General features: G+C 39.5%; 1 protein-coding gene across 1 annotated transcript in view; it reads left to right on the top strand.

Moving 5' to 3' along the window:
• Nucleotides 1–14686, top strand: part of FNDC3B (fibronectin type III domain containing 3B) — a 344111-nt gene that overhangs the window by 232130 nt on the left and 97295 nt on the right. Inside the window, exon 7 of the mRNA XM_080808436.1 lies at nt 13615–13673. Within this exon, the coding sequence (XP_080664562.1) occupies nt 13615–13673 (59 nt within the window). The remainder of the gene's footprint in view (nt 1–13614; nt 13674–14686) is intronic.

The following is a 14686-nucleotide window of genomic DNA, read 5'->3' on the forward strand; positions in this document are numbered from 1 at the left end:
TTTTTTATATATGAATTTGGTGTGTTACATAGTGTTTAAGGAATATAGTGTGTTACTTTGATACATTTATCTTTTGTAATGTAATTGCCAATATAGTGATACTTATCACATTACAAGATTATAGTACATATTATCATCTATATTCATTATACTGGGCATTAGATCACTATGGCTTATTTACTGTTCATTGTAAGTTTGTACCCTTGAATACCATCACTTTTATCTCCTCAACCACTCTCTTCCCCTTCCGCTCCCCCCTTTCCCCAGTTCCCTCATACCACCATTTTACTCCATATTTTTCCAGGTTTAACTTTTAGAATCTACGTAAGTGATACATAGTGCTGTTCTTTGTCTGACTTACCTCGCTTAGCATAGTGTGCTAAGGGTTCATCTATGTTGTCCTAAATAGGAAGATGTCTGTCTTTCTCGTGACTGAGTAATATTCCATTGTGTATATACACTGCATCTTTTTTATCTGCTCATTTGTTGACGGGCGTTTGGGTTGCTTTCATATCTTGGCTGTTGTGAATAATGCTGTGATAAACGTGAGAATGCATGTGTCTCTTCAAAATCCTGTATTCATTTCCTTTGGGTATAAACCCAGAAGTGGGATTGCTGGGTCATATGGTAGATCTTTTTAACTTTCTGAGGAATCTCCATATTGTTTTCCGTAGTAGTTGGCCCAATTTACATTCCCATCAACAATGTATAAGGGTTCCCTTTTCACCACATCCTTGCCAGCACCTGTTGTTTTCTGTCTTCTTGAAGATGGCTCTTCTAACAGGTGTGTGGTAATAGTTCATTGTGGTTTTGCTTTTCATTTATCTGAGGAATAGTGATGCTGAGCATATTTTCATGTGTCTGTTGGCCATTTGATGTCCTCATTGGAGAAATGTGTGTGTTGCTCTTCCTATTTTTTAGTCAGATTTTTGTTGTTATATTGTTTGTTTTTATATTGTGGATATTACCCTTTATTTGTTATATCATTTGCAAAAATTGCTGTCCTTCCATAAGTTGTCTATTTTGTAGTTTCTTTCGGTGTGCAAAAGCTTTTGAGTTGATGTAGTTTAATTTATTGATTTTTTTCTTTTATGCTTTTGATGTCATGCCCTCAAAATTATTTACAAGACCATTATCAGTGAGCTTCTTACCTATGCATTTTCTTCTCAGAGTTTTATGGTATCATGTCTTACATTTTGACCTTCCATCTGTTTTGTTTTCTTTTTTTTAACAATATAAATTTATCATTTTATAGTTTTTTAAAGATGTTTGTGATTGTGTTGGGCCCAGCAGGATAATCCAGGATAATATCCCTATTTTAAGATCTGGTCATTGGGAATCTTAATTTCTTCCTCCACCTTAATTCTCCTTTACCATGTAACCTAACATACTCACACATTCTAAGGAGTAGCACCTAAACATCTTTGGATTATGGTATCCACTGCACCTAAAGTCAGCTAGAAGCTATAGAATCTGTTGTTTGTTTGTTCATTCTTTTTTTTTTTTTTTTTTTAAGTACAGTTGATACAGTGTTATCTTAGTTTCAGGTGTACAACATAGTGATTGGACAAGTTCACCACAAATGTAGCTGCTATCTGTCCTGTCACTGTTAGAATATCATTGACTCAGTGTTCCCTGTGCTGTGCCTTTTAGTCCCATGACTTATTCCATAACTGGAATTTCCCATACTTCCCACTGCCTCTCACCCATTTTGCCTGACCTCCCTCACCCCTCTGGCTACTATCAGTTTGTTCTCTGTATTTATAGATCTGATTCTCCTTTTTGCTTATTCTTTTTTTCTTTCTTTCTTTCCAGATTCTACTCCCATTTTGAGTTAATTTTTGAGTGGTGAGAGATAGGGGTCCAGTTTCATTGTTCTACATGTGTTTCTCCAGTTTTCCCAGCATCATTTGTTAAAAAGATTGTCCTTTCTCTCTTGGGTATTCTTTTCTCCCTTGTTACATATTAGTTGGCCATATAAGCCAGAGCTTAATTCTGGGCTCTCTAATCTGTTCCATTGGTCATTGTACCTTTTTTATGACGGTACCATTCTGATTTTATTATTGTGTCTTTGTGGTATAGTTTGAAATTTGAAAGTGTAATACCTCCAGCTTTGTTCTTTTTTCTCAGGATTGCTTTACCTCCTGGGGATCTTTTGTGGTTCCACACAAATTTTAGGATTGTTTCTTTCTGTGGAGAATGCCTTTTGTATTTTGATGGGGATTATGTTGATCTGTAGATAGCTTTGGATAGTATGGCCACTTTAACAATATTAATTCTTCTGACTCATGAAATGTGATGTCTTTTGTTTGTGCCTTTGATTTCTTTCAGCAAAATTTATAGTTTGTATTGCACACATCTTTTACTTCTTTGGTCAGATTTATTCCAAAGTGTTTTGGTTTTGATGCTATTGTATTAGAATGTTTTATTTCTTTTTCAGATGCTTGCTCATTAGTGTAAAGAAATGCAGTTGATTTATGTATTTTGATTTTGTATCCTCCTATTTTGCTGAAATTGTTGGTTAATTCTAGAAATTTTTGACTGATTGTACAGGATTTTATAATGACAATTTTACTTCTCCCATTTCAGTTTACATGCCTTTTATTTCTTTGTCTTGCCTAATTGCTCTAGCTTGAACATCCAGCACTATATTGAATGGGAGTCATGAGAATCAGAATCCTTGCTTTGTTTGTGACTGAGTAGAAACCTTTTAATTTGTCTCCACTGTGTATAATGTTTGTTATGTATATATGGCTTTTATTAGGTTGAGGTATGTTCGTTCTATACCCAGTCTGTTAAGAATTTTTATCACGAAAGGATGTTGTATTTTATCAAATGCTTTCAACTGCAGCTATTGAGATGATGGTGTAATTTTTATCTTTCATTTTGTTGATATGATGTATTATGTTTGTTGATTCGTGTATGTTCACCCATCCTTTCATCTCAAGGTTAAACCCTTTAAATGCGTTCTTGAATTTGGTTTGCTAATATCCTGTTGAGAATTTTTGCATCTATATTCATTGGAGATACTGGCCTGCAGTTTAAGATCTTGTAGTATCTTTATCTGGTTTTGGTATTAAAGTAATGCTGACTTTGCAGAATTAAGTTTGGAAGTGTTCTCTCCTCTTCAATATTTTGGAAAAGTTTGAGGAGGATTGGTATTTTCTTTAAATGTTGGATAGAATTCTCCAGTGAAGTCATCTGGTCCTGGAGTTTTCTAAGTTGGGAGTTTTTTGATACTGATTTAACCTCTTGTGATTGGTCTGTTCAGATTTTCTGTTTCTTCCCAATTCAGTCTTGGTCGGTTGCTTATTTCTAGAAATGTATCCATTCCTTCTTGGTTACATAAATTGTTGGTAATTGTTCATAGTAATCACTTATGATTCCATGTATTTCTGTGCCATCATTTGTAATTTATCTTCAATTTCTAGTTTTGAGTCTTTTCTTAATCTAGCTGAAGGTTTGTCAGTTTTATCATTTTTGGAGAACCAGCTCTTGGATCCATTGATTCTCTTTTCTGATTTCTGTTTCATTTATTTCTACTCTGATCCTTAATATTTCCTTCTGCTTGCTGGCGAGGATGCGGAGAAAGGGGAACCCTCCTACACTGTTGGTGGGAATGCAAGCTGGTGCAACCACTCTGGAAAACAGCATGGAGGTTCCTCAAAAAGTTGAAAATAGAGCTACCCTATGACCCAGCAATTGCAGTACTGGGTATTTACCGTAAAGATACAAACGTAGTGATCCGAAGGGGCACGTGCGCCCGAATGTTAATAGCAGCAATGTCTACAATAGCCAAACTATGGAAAGAACCTAGGTGTCCATCAACAGATGAATGGATAAAGAAGATGTGGTATATATACACAGTGGAATACTATGCAGCCTTCAAAAGAAATGAAATTTTGCCATTTGCGATGACGTGGATGGAACTAGAGGGTATCATGCTTAGTGAAATAAGTCAATCTGAGAAAGACAACTATCATATGATCTCCCTGATATGAGGAAGTGGAGATGCAACATGGGGGGTTAGGGGGGTAGGAGAAGAATAAATGAAACAAGATGGGATTGGGAGGGAGACAAACCATAAGTGACTCTTAATCTCACAAAACAAACTGAGGGTTGCTGGGGGGAGGGGGGTCGTGAGAGGGGGGTGAGGTTATGGACATTGGGGAGGGTATGTGCTATGGTGAGTGCTGTGAAGTGTGTAAACCTGGCGATTCACAGACCTATACCCCTGGGGATAAAAATACATTATATGTTTATTAAAAAAATAATACATTAAAAAAAATAAATAAAATCTTAAAAAAAATATTTCCTTCTGCTGACTTGGGGCTTAGTTTGTTCCTTTTCTAGTTTCCTGATTTGAAAGTTGTTTATTTAAGGTCATTCTGACTTCTTTTTTTTTTTTTTTAAAGATTTTATTTATTTATTTGACAGACAGAGATCACAAGTAGGCAGAGAGGCAGGCAGAAAGAGAGGAGGAAGCAGGCTCCCTGCTGAGCAGAGAGCCCGACACAGGGCTCGATCCCAGGACCCTGGGATCATGACCTGAGCCGAAGGCAGAGGCTTTAACCCACTGAGCCACCCAGGCGCCCCCCTGACTTCTTAATATATGTGTTTATTGCTGCATACTTTCCTCTCATAACTGCTTTTGCTGCATCCCATAACTTTTGTCCTGTTGTGTTTCATTTTCATTGGTTTTGAGATAATTTATTATTTTCCATTTGATTTCTTCTTTTACCTAATGATTGTTTCAAGTTTGCGTTGTCTTAAATTGCCATTTAAGATGAATGGCTCTTGGGGTATTGGGTTGCTTTGTTTTAACTTTAATTGCTAAAAGACTTAGAAACCAGAAATGTATTTACATGTTGTTTTTCTTTCTAGTTGCTTTTAAATTAGAAAATCCTTGGCTAATAGTGGCTTTTGAGAAATCTGAAAAATTTGGATGAATTTTGATAAAATCTACTTTATGCTACTAAAATCTCTCACCAGCAGTCTGCACATTTCTGTGCTATTGGCCAAGAGACCTTTAGCCAGAATATTTTTTTTGAAGATTTTATTCATTTCTTTGACAGTAAGAAAGACAGCGAGAGCAGGATCACAAACAGGGAGAGTGGGAGAGGGACAAGTAGGCTTCCCACTGAGCGGGGAGCCACATGCGGGGCTCAATCCCAGAACTCTGGGATCGTGACCTGAGCCCAAGGCAATCGCTTAACTGACTGAGCCGCCCAGGTACCCCTAGCCAGAATATTTAATAGGTGTTCAAAACAGAAGTCTTAAGGAGGTGGACAAAGGGACATAGAAAGTTTGAAGGGCCTCCCACTGGCTACATTTGGTACAGTTCTAGCATCAAAAAGAAGGATTGCATTGGAGTATTACAATGTTTTTAATAAAAAGAATCCATGAATTCATATATACTTAAAGTGAAGGAAGAACTAATACACATAGAAGGAATGATAGAAAGTGTTATCGCCATCTTGCAACTATTAATACAATACCTTCTGGCAAAGATCATCATTGTTTAACCCTCAAGTGAAAGGAGGAGAATGTGTTTTCACTGTGGAGGAACAGGTTACCCAACACTCTAACCAGGTCATCACAGTGCAGAGGTTCACCAAAATGTTCCAACTGGTACTGTGTGCTTCCTTGTGTATTGGATGAATTATATCTAGAGAATTCTTGCCAAAAGTTTTTAATTTGAATCTAATTATGAGGAAATAGTTACACATTTCAGATAGTGCTACATGCTCGAAGAAACCTGGTCTAGGCTCTTCAAAAATATCAACTTTACAAAGACAAAAAAAATATGGGGGACTTCTGTTCTAGGTTAAAGGAGATGAACAAAACCAGGTAGATGAACCCAACATGTGTTCCTCTATTGGATTCTGGATTAGGGGGAAAAATATGAAAGATACTAATATCATTGGAATGACTGGGGTAATATGAATACAGGTTGTATATCAGATTTTATTCTGTTGGTGTTAAATCTTTTGGTTGTGATGTTATGGTTGTGTACGAGAAGGTCCTTGTTCTTGGGAAAGACACGCTGAAGCTTTTGGGGTAAACTCAAGATCTTGTCATAAGATCAACAAATTCCTTCCAAGTGGTTGTCAAAAACAACGTGTGTGTGTGTGTGTGTGTGTGTGTGTGTGTGTGTGTGTGTGTAGAGACAAAATGTGAACATGCAAGTATAGCAGAATATTAGCAATTGATCAATCTAGGTGAAAGGTGTATGGTTATTCATAGTACTAACTCCTTCACTTTTCAATAGATTAAAAGGTGTTTGACAATGTATATTGGTACAAATCAGGCAATTTCCTGAAAATTTTTCCATTTCTAGATTCTCTGGTAAAATGGAAGTATCGGTCAACCTTAGACCAATGATCCTGCCTGGCAGTAATTGATTGTGATACACAGTAGCTCCCCCTGTTAAATAGGGTGAGGGCTTTTCCAGTTTTCCATAGGCTTTATCCTTCCCTTTTGCGTAATACGTCCACCTTCTTTTACTCATTGACATTACCTGCCTTGCGGATAATATGCATCTGAGTATGTACCCACTTGTGTATATCCTTTGCTGATTTTCTGGGTGAGGTCATTGTACCATGGGTAGTAAGGACTTTTCCATGTGCTAAAACTCTGGGGAATTATTTGGAGCTCTGGCACACAGAATTAGCTCTGAATTTGATCCCCATGTCAGCTGATGAGCTTCACTGGGTTCTTTGGCCATTGACTGAATATCCATCCTCACCCTCAGATGTGTAGGTTAGTCATATGGGACATCAATTAAGAAAATGTAGGTGTAAAAAGTGTTCATATAGGTGTTATAAATATTAAAATTCTCTTTCAAATTTAATGTGTTACAACATTGTTCTCTCTGGATTCTGCCTGTTAGTTGACACAGTCTTGGCAAAAGTTTTGAATAAAGCCACTTGAGAAGTTTTCAATGTGGCATGCCAAGTCTTAATGAAAAAACATTTTGTGGAAACATTTACAGATGCCAACGCAGAAAGTAGTGTATAAACTTTAATTACGTTTGTAAGTTGTTCTATCCTGTGTTTAAGCGATTGCCTTCCTGTTACACACCCAGGGAGGGTACCAGCTCTTGCTGGATAATCATGGAGTTGAGCCTTCCCCCAAAATAAAAGAGCTATATCTGGCACAGGTTAGGACTCAGCTATCCAGTGAAATGTCTCAAACACACAGAGGGAGGGAAAGGACAGGACTGATGTCTAGTCACCCTTGACAGGCAAGCATATCTATGTAATACTTCATCCATTTTTGTGGGGTTTTCATTGCTGTTTAATTTGATGTTCTTAAAAAATACTAGCTGTGTTTGTCTCTAGTTCCATGTACAAGTGTGATTTTTGTGAAGTAAACTCAAGAATTTTTCTTGAGAAATTTGACAGAAATGAACAGAGACTCTCCTAATCTTTCAGGTAGAACCAACCCAGTTTAGTTAGCATCCCAAGAAGGTGGTTAAGAGAGAAGCTTTGAGTTGACCTGGAAGTCAACAAAGGGATTGTATCTGGTGTTTCTCTTTTCTTTCAATTCCCAGACCTAGCACTTCTGGTTGTCCTTCTTACTACTTACAGTGTTAGATAACTTTTGTCTAGAGACCCACTTTTGCCTATGAGGAGATTAATGTGAATATTCCTGGTAGGATTTTGCTCAAATCTTGGGCCAGGAAAGAAAATCACTCTTTCTACTCAGTTCCAGAAATATCGACAAAGGCTCAGAGGAGATCTGCCTCCCCCTCCGCCTTATCCCATTTACATTCTCTGGCCGTCCCTCCTTTCCAGCCGGGCACTCCACCAGCAAAAGGAATTCATCTCTCCTCTGCTCTTCCTCTTAGGGCTCCTGAATCTGTTGGGAGCCCAAGTTCCCTTGAAAATATTTTCCTCAACTGGAAGGCAACTTCCCACGACATATGTTCACCTGCCTGCTGCTTTCTCTTTAGTGTTGAGAGTCTGGTATTGCCTTAGCTATCTTCCAGAATTTCCAATAGAGTAACCAACCACTTAACCAGCTAAATGGCTAGAGAGATGTTTCCTTTTGCATTTTTAAGCATCAGAATGACTGATACCTGAAGGTATTTCTGGAATATTTGTCCTTGGGCATCAACTGCATTGTCCTAGATTATGTAAATTTATTCCTTGTGATTCTGTACATTTTTAATATTTGATTTTAATGCCATTAACTCTGGATTATAATCACTAAATGGAGGTCCTTAAGTAATTAATACTGCTTTTGTATGCATTTATTGATTCTTTTTTCTCAGCATAGGTAATATTTTTTAAATGAAGATAGAGGATTTTTTTCTTTTTCTTTTTGATTAGAAAAGCAATTCAGCAAGCATTCTTAAACCATCTTATCTCATCCCCATTCATTCTCGTTAGCATTGGTAGGCAGTGATTGCATATTTAACTCTTCCTTACTATTGAGTCATATTCTTTTTTCATTCCAAAGTATTTATTTCCATTCATTTAGTACTTACATTGAGTATTTAGTGGTTTTTAAGCCTCTTATCCCAAAAATGGGCATGACCAGAAGTTGCATATTTTCCACACCCCTAGTTTAATATATAATATGTATTAAAGATAGTAGCGAAGTCAGCTCTTGGCAGATCTGAGAAAGCATATCATGTTATGTCGGGCATATCTGTAAATGAGGCGTGCGGATGAGAACTAGACAGAAGGTTTACAGAGAAATAATGCTGATGTCATTCTGTTGGAATGAAGGGGTTGTTACAACCATAAATACATTCTATAGCTCGCAGCTAAGTGTCTAGCTGCATTTCTTTTCTAAGATGGAAAAAATGTGAAGCAAACCAAAGAAGTAGATTGTGTTTATAAAGGGGGATATTTTAATTAGTTTAGGCCTCACAGTTATTCAAACAGTCTGAACTTACGGTTCTTTTTGGAGCAAACATGAAAACCATTATTTGTGGAAAGTTTAAATTTCACATGACACATATTCCGTCTATGTGTGTGGGTTGTTGTTTTGTTTTGTTTTGTTTTTCTTTTTTAAAAAAAGGCGTATTTGCTTGCTTGTATATTTTTATTTTAACTTTCCCTTTGCTAAAAAATGCTTTATTTTCTTGGGAGAAGATTTGTTTTTTGGGAGAAGAAACATGTAAGTTACTGTGCAGAAGCCCCCTTCCCCTTTTTTTGGCATTTGCAAATTGAGTGGTTCTCAGCCCATTGGGATATGTTTAAACAAGGGGCTTCCCTCTTGACTCCTTTTGAAGAAATTACCTGCCCCCAAAAGTGTCTGTATCTGTGAAACAAAACACCCATTCTCTCTTTGGAGCACTGTCTGCGAGTACCCAGTAATCCTTTACTGATTAGCCGTCTTCACTGCAAGGAAAAGCCTTTCAAATATTAGGAAGGTAGTGATGTGAACGGTGGGTTGTCCTGTCCATCCACATCAGCCATGGTGGCAACGAAAATCAAAGCAGGTAGAAAATGATTTTGATCTGTTGGCTTTGCTCCTGGCAGCTTCAGTGCAAGGAGAAAGAAATACAAAGTTGACCTCTAAGATCTGCCTCTGTATTAGTTGACTTGCTACAAACCAGAGGGAAAAAGGCAGGCCTGATGATGAAAAGAACCTGTCCTACAACCTTGTGCCAGAACCTGGCTCCCCGCACCCCACCCCACCCCTTCTAGGACATTCTGCTCTTCAGTTGTCACGCACCAGATTCTTTAAGGAAGTAAAGACAGAAACAAACGAGACCTAGTTTTCTCTTTAACTTGATATAAAAGATTTCCTGAAGGCAGGTCACCAGAACTGTTCTTTCTGGTTTCGTTTGGAAATTTTTGTGAGAGCATTCACTACTATTTATCTGTCCTCATGTACAATATGGCATGTGTGTGCGTGAGCACGAGGCGGAGGGAGAACCACAGAGGTAAAGAAAGCAGGGCAAGCAAGCTAAAGCTTCATCCAAACTGTGGAATCTCCTGGATAGCTGAGCTCCAAAGCTGTTGAATGGAAAGGGTGATAATTTGTAGACTGCTCCGAGGCACAGTTCAATTTAGTTTTGTGAGAGGCAGGCCAGGGTCTGAGAGAACTGGGTTATTCAGGTGGGAGAGTTGTGAATTTTGGCATCCCGTACTGGACTGCTAACTTTCACGTGAGAGTTTACTTTACATGTAGTAAGTAACTGTCACTTTAGCTCGGTTGAACGGGTTTTATTTTCACTCTTGTGTGTGCACATTGTATGCCTGGCATTTATTTACTCTTTTCTCCTAGTCTGGGGCAGCACAAATGGAAAAGCGTTCAGAAAATGTGGTGTGAATGCATTTTTCTCTTCTTTCTCCGTATTCAGCATTTAGAATCTTGAAAGAAAGAAAGAAGGAAAGAAAGAAAGAAAGAATCCGGTCTGGCTTTGAAACTACGTTTCTCCTGATATAATAGGCCAGTGATTGTCCCTTCACTACCTTTCCTTCCCTCGCCCTGCCCTTTTTAGTTTTGATCTTCTCAGAATCCTTTGTTTATTTGGCTCCATTCATGGCCTGCTTTTTCTTCCTTTTCTCACATACCTTCCCTCAGATCCAAAGGCCTTTGCTCTATTTATTTGACAGCTTTCTTAGAGATGGAAAAATAGAAAAGAAAAGGAACAAGCCCAACAACCCAGGCTCTCTGATGGGACCTGGGGGCGGGGGTGTTCTGCCGCCACCTTCTTGCTTCCATGCACCCCAGTGCGAACACCCACCCCCCTCAGCCCTTGGCTCTTCTCTCTGCACGTGCTTGCCTTCACCACCCCCAGAGCCTTACTCATTTGTCGCCGTGCGGTCAAAGGTTCTGCTTGCTTTTGGGCCACACACTGGTCTGTGGCCCTAGGGAGATTGTGTCTGCTGGCCCGGCATCTGTTGCCTCCCTCATTCCTCCTCCTCATTTCTCAGTCAGCAGAGACACCTGCATGTGTAGTGTTCAGCCTCAGAGGTGAAAACCGTGATGCACAGAATAGACTTGGGCCCTGCCCACTGCTGTGAGGAGGAGTGGAGACTGTCCATCTTGCTCACAGTGTTGTACAGATGAGCCAGGGGATGGTGCCTTGACCAACCAGCACGTACCTAGGTGCTCAAGAAAGGTCAGCTTTCCTCGCCATAATCACGGACAGGCTGGGACAGTCCTGACCTCCCTTTGGAAGTTGCTTTTATTCCATTCCCGACCTTTCACTTGTATTTCTGGTGCTTACCTGAAACCCATTCTTTTCTGTCTTAAACAGATCCCCCGCCCCCCATCCAACCTCCTTTTCCATTTTTCCTTTTTCTGTCAAAAGCCTGACCATTTTCTCCTGTCATCTGTGTTTGAAAGCTGGCGAGGGGGAGGGGGCTTCCATTTTTGTGGGACAAAGCATCCCTTTTCACTCCTTTCTTTCATGCCCTATATCTAGTACACAGTCCTGAGGATTCTTCTTTTGCTGAGCTCTTCAGTTCCTCCCCTCGTCTTTGTTGAGTAGGTGATTATCTCCTTTCTAATCTAAACCTTTATTACCTCAAGGATAGGGTCTGGCTTTGGGCTTCTTGTCATTGTGCCAGTGACTGCAGAAAGAAGCAGTGTAGCTAGTGATGTGAGCGTTTGCAACTGCAAACTCTGGAGTAACCAGAGATTCAGGAAGTTTCGTCTTTAACAAGGGAACCAGTTCATTTACTGCAACTGTGCTTATTTTATTTTATTTATTTTTACTGACAGTTAACTTCTCAGATACATGTTACTTATAGTTTCCTTAACTATAAGAGGCTTTCCAGAAAGTGTGAGGGTTATGTCCGTGTTTGACTTATAAACTGTTATCTACATCTTAATGGGACTGGGACTACGTGATTATGAACGAGCTTGTCATTTGCTCTTCTGAAGGTGAAGTTCCTCAGTTGTAATTTAAACACCTGTATTGCCGCCAGCCGGTTTCTTTTTCTCACCAAAGTAGAGGGAAACACATTCTCCTAAGTAGAATGCAACAGGAAAGAAAGGAACTGATCCTTTTAAAGTTTAGGGTGGTGCCAGCTTCAAGTCTTACTATTCTTTACTCAGACTTGGTTCGCTTATTATACAACAAAAATACTATCTGATTCTTCACAGAAAAAAAGAAAAGATATTTCGAGTCTGTAGCTTTGCTGCCTTCCCGAAATGTGTATTTTAGCAGGAAAGACAAGTAATAAACAAGGGAACACACAGACAAGAGGATTTCTAGATTTTGGTAATCAAGAGAGAGGAAATAAATGGCACGTGAGAATGACTGAAATAAATAGCATGTGAGAATGACTAGAGGCTGGGCAGGGGATAGGGTTGAGGCAGGATTCTTGTAAAGTGACTTTGAGATTAGACTTGAACAATGAGTATGAATAGCCCTGGGGAAGAACTGAGCCTCCTAACCTCTCACCCCCAGTTCCACTTCCCTCCTCACCTTCAAATGGCTTGCTTGTCCACAGGGGCAGCGAGGTGTTGGTTCTCAGGTAGCCTTCTAGAATGCTCTGTCTTGGGTTATCTATATCAAAGCACCTATCACATGGAATTAGCTCTTGCTTTCATTTTCCCCCACTAGACTTGAACTATTTGAGGGTAAGGACATATGCTCAGCAATCATGTAACTCTAGTGTTTACCTCATAAACTAGGTTTAACAGTTAAATAGATCTGTAAGTTCAAAATTAGATTACATCAAGTAGGTTGTGAAAGTCGGGAGGTTGGTTCCTCTGCAACACATAGTCTTAAGTTTAAAGTCTCTTATTAACTTTTTTTAATATACATTCTTCCCTCCCCATCCTCTCTGCTTCAAGCACTTTTCCCCTTCTCTTTCTAAAACAGTTCTTGCCCCACTGCAAAACCTCCCCATGTCCCCATCTTATTTAAAGACATCACCATCCATCCAGTTGATCAGGCCAAAAACTGGGACATATCCTTGATTCTTTTCATTCCTTCACCCTTGCTTATCACACCCAGTCCTCCAACACCTATACCTCAAAAACCAGTTCTGTCCTCCCTGTCTTTCCTACCACCCCCAGCCCAGGCGACCTCTGTCCTCCACCCAGACAGCACAGCAGTGTGCTGACTGATCTCTCCAAGAAGTTCCATGCATACCTTCTATATGTCCACTATTCATGCAAAACCAAACAGGTCTTCTCAGACTTGGGGGGAAAAAAAAAAAAAAGACCATGTCAGTCCCTCTCCTTAAACATTTCAGCGGCTGCCCATTGAACTTAGAATAAAAATTGAACTAAAAAATCTGAACTCACAGCCCTGGATGAACTGGCCACTGTCTCTTCAACCTCATCTCTTCATACGGTCTCAGCTTCTAGCTGATCCAGTCTCTCCCTTCTTCTTAGGACCTTTTATTTTCTGTTGCCAGTGGCATTATTAGATGGAACTCACTGTTAATCTCATCAACTTTGAATATGTAAACCAGTACAGTGGCAGGTTGGCACAGCCTCAGTAAAATCCCCACCCGGGCATCATTGCCATTCCCGATTTTTCATTATCCTCTGTGTGGTACCAAAAGTTCATGGTCACAGGCAACTGACTCTATGGTAGCTCTAGTTAAAGGCCTTGGAGAAGGAACTGGACAACCTCATTGCCTTCTACTGGTATTAACCATTCTTCTTTTTTCTTTTTCCATGCAGAGTATGAGTTGGAAGTAAAGAGGGTGCAAGACATTCTTTCAGGAATAGAGAAACCACAGGTATGTCTTCTGGATTTCTCAGCATAAATGACACATTCTTAAGCATTTCAAGTGTGCTTTTCTTTCACCACATAGTAGGTAAACAAAAGGGCCCCTTCCTATTGCTGATTATTTATAAACTATGAAACAGTGTTGTTATTAATGGAGCATGAAAATACAGAACAGCAGTCTTTCTATTCAGTCATAAACCACCAAAATGTCTTCTCTGTTTAGGTATTCTGGATGCAATTAGGTATTCTTTCCTACTTCCAAGGATACATATCGTCCCCCTCACACCCTCCCCACCACAGGTCCACAGAACAGTTTTCCTTTGATGATTTCCTTTAGCCTGTGTAAATGGAGTAATAATCATTTTTGAAAACCTCAGTGATTCCAAGTATTTTTCCAGGTAACTTTCAAAAAGGTATTTAAATGTTAGTTGAGAAAAACTAAGTCCAAAATATTGAGTGTAATGGCAAGAAGAAAAATTGGTAGGAATGATGATATTGTGAGGTTTTAAGTTTGATTTTGCCAAATGCTTTGAAATTCAAGCAAAAAATGCAAACTGTTGACTCAGCCTTTCATCTGAGGTGAGAGAGCCAGTGTTTTGGATGTTTTCCGGCCCAAATGGAAAACCTTGATCCTTGGTGTGTTTCAGATACTGAGGCTTTTTAACAGAAGAATTCACACATGCCTCAGGGTACATAGTTGACTTTGACTAACCCTAAAAGCATGAGGTATGTTGGAGGACAGGGCCAGGAGGGAACTTACCGAGGAGTGGGGCGTCAATGTTGGGTTGTGGAGTCTGTCCTGACTCTGGTAAGGAGCAGGTGGCCATTGCAAGTTTCTGAGCAGAGAAGTTAGGTAGTCGGGGCTATTCAAGCTGTTGAAACCATTGACAGAGGCACTGGATTGAGAAGAGATTGAACCCAGGAAGGCAAGCGTCAGGAATCCATTACTATGGTGTCAGTAGAGGCCCTAGGAGGCAGAATTCAGGTGGTGGCCCCTGGCATGGCAAGGAGAGAACGGAGAGC

This window comes from Martes martes (assembly GCF_963455335.1).
Source record: "Martes martes genome assembly, chromosome: 1".
NCBI classification, from domain to species: Eukaryota; Metazoa; Chordata; class Mammalia; order Carnivora; family Mustelidae; genus Martes; species Martes martes.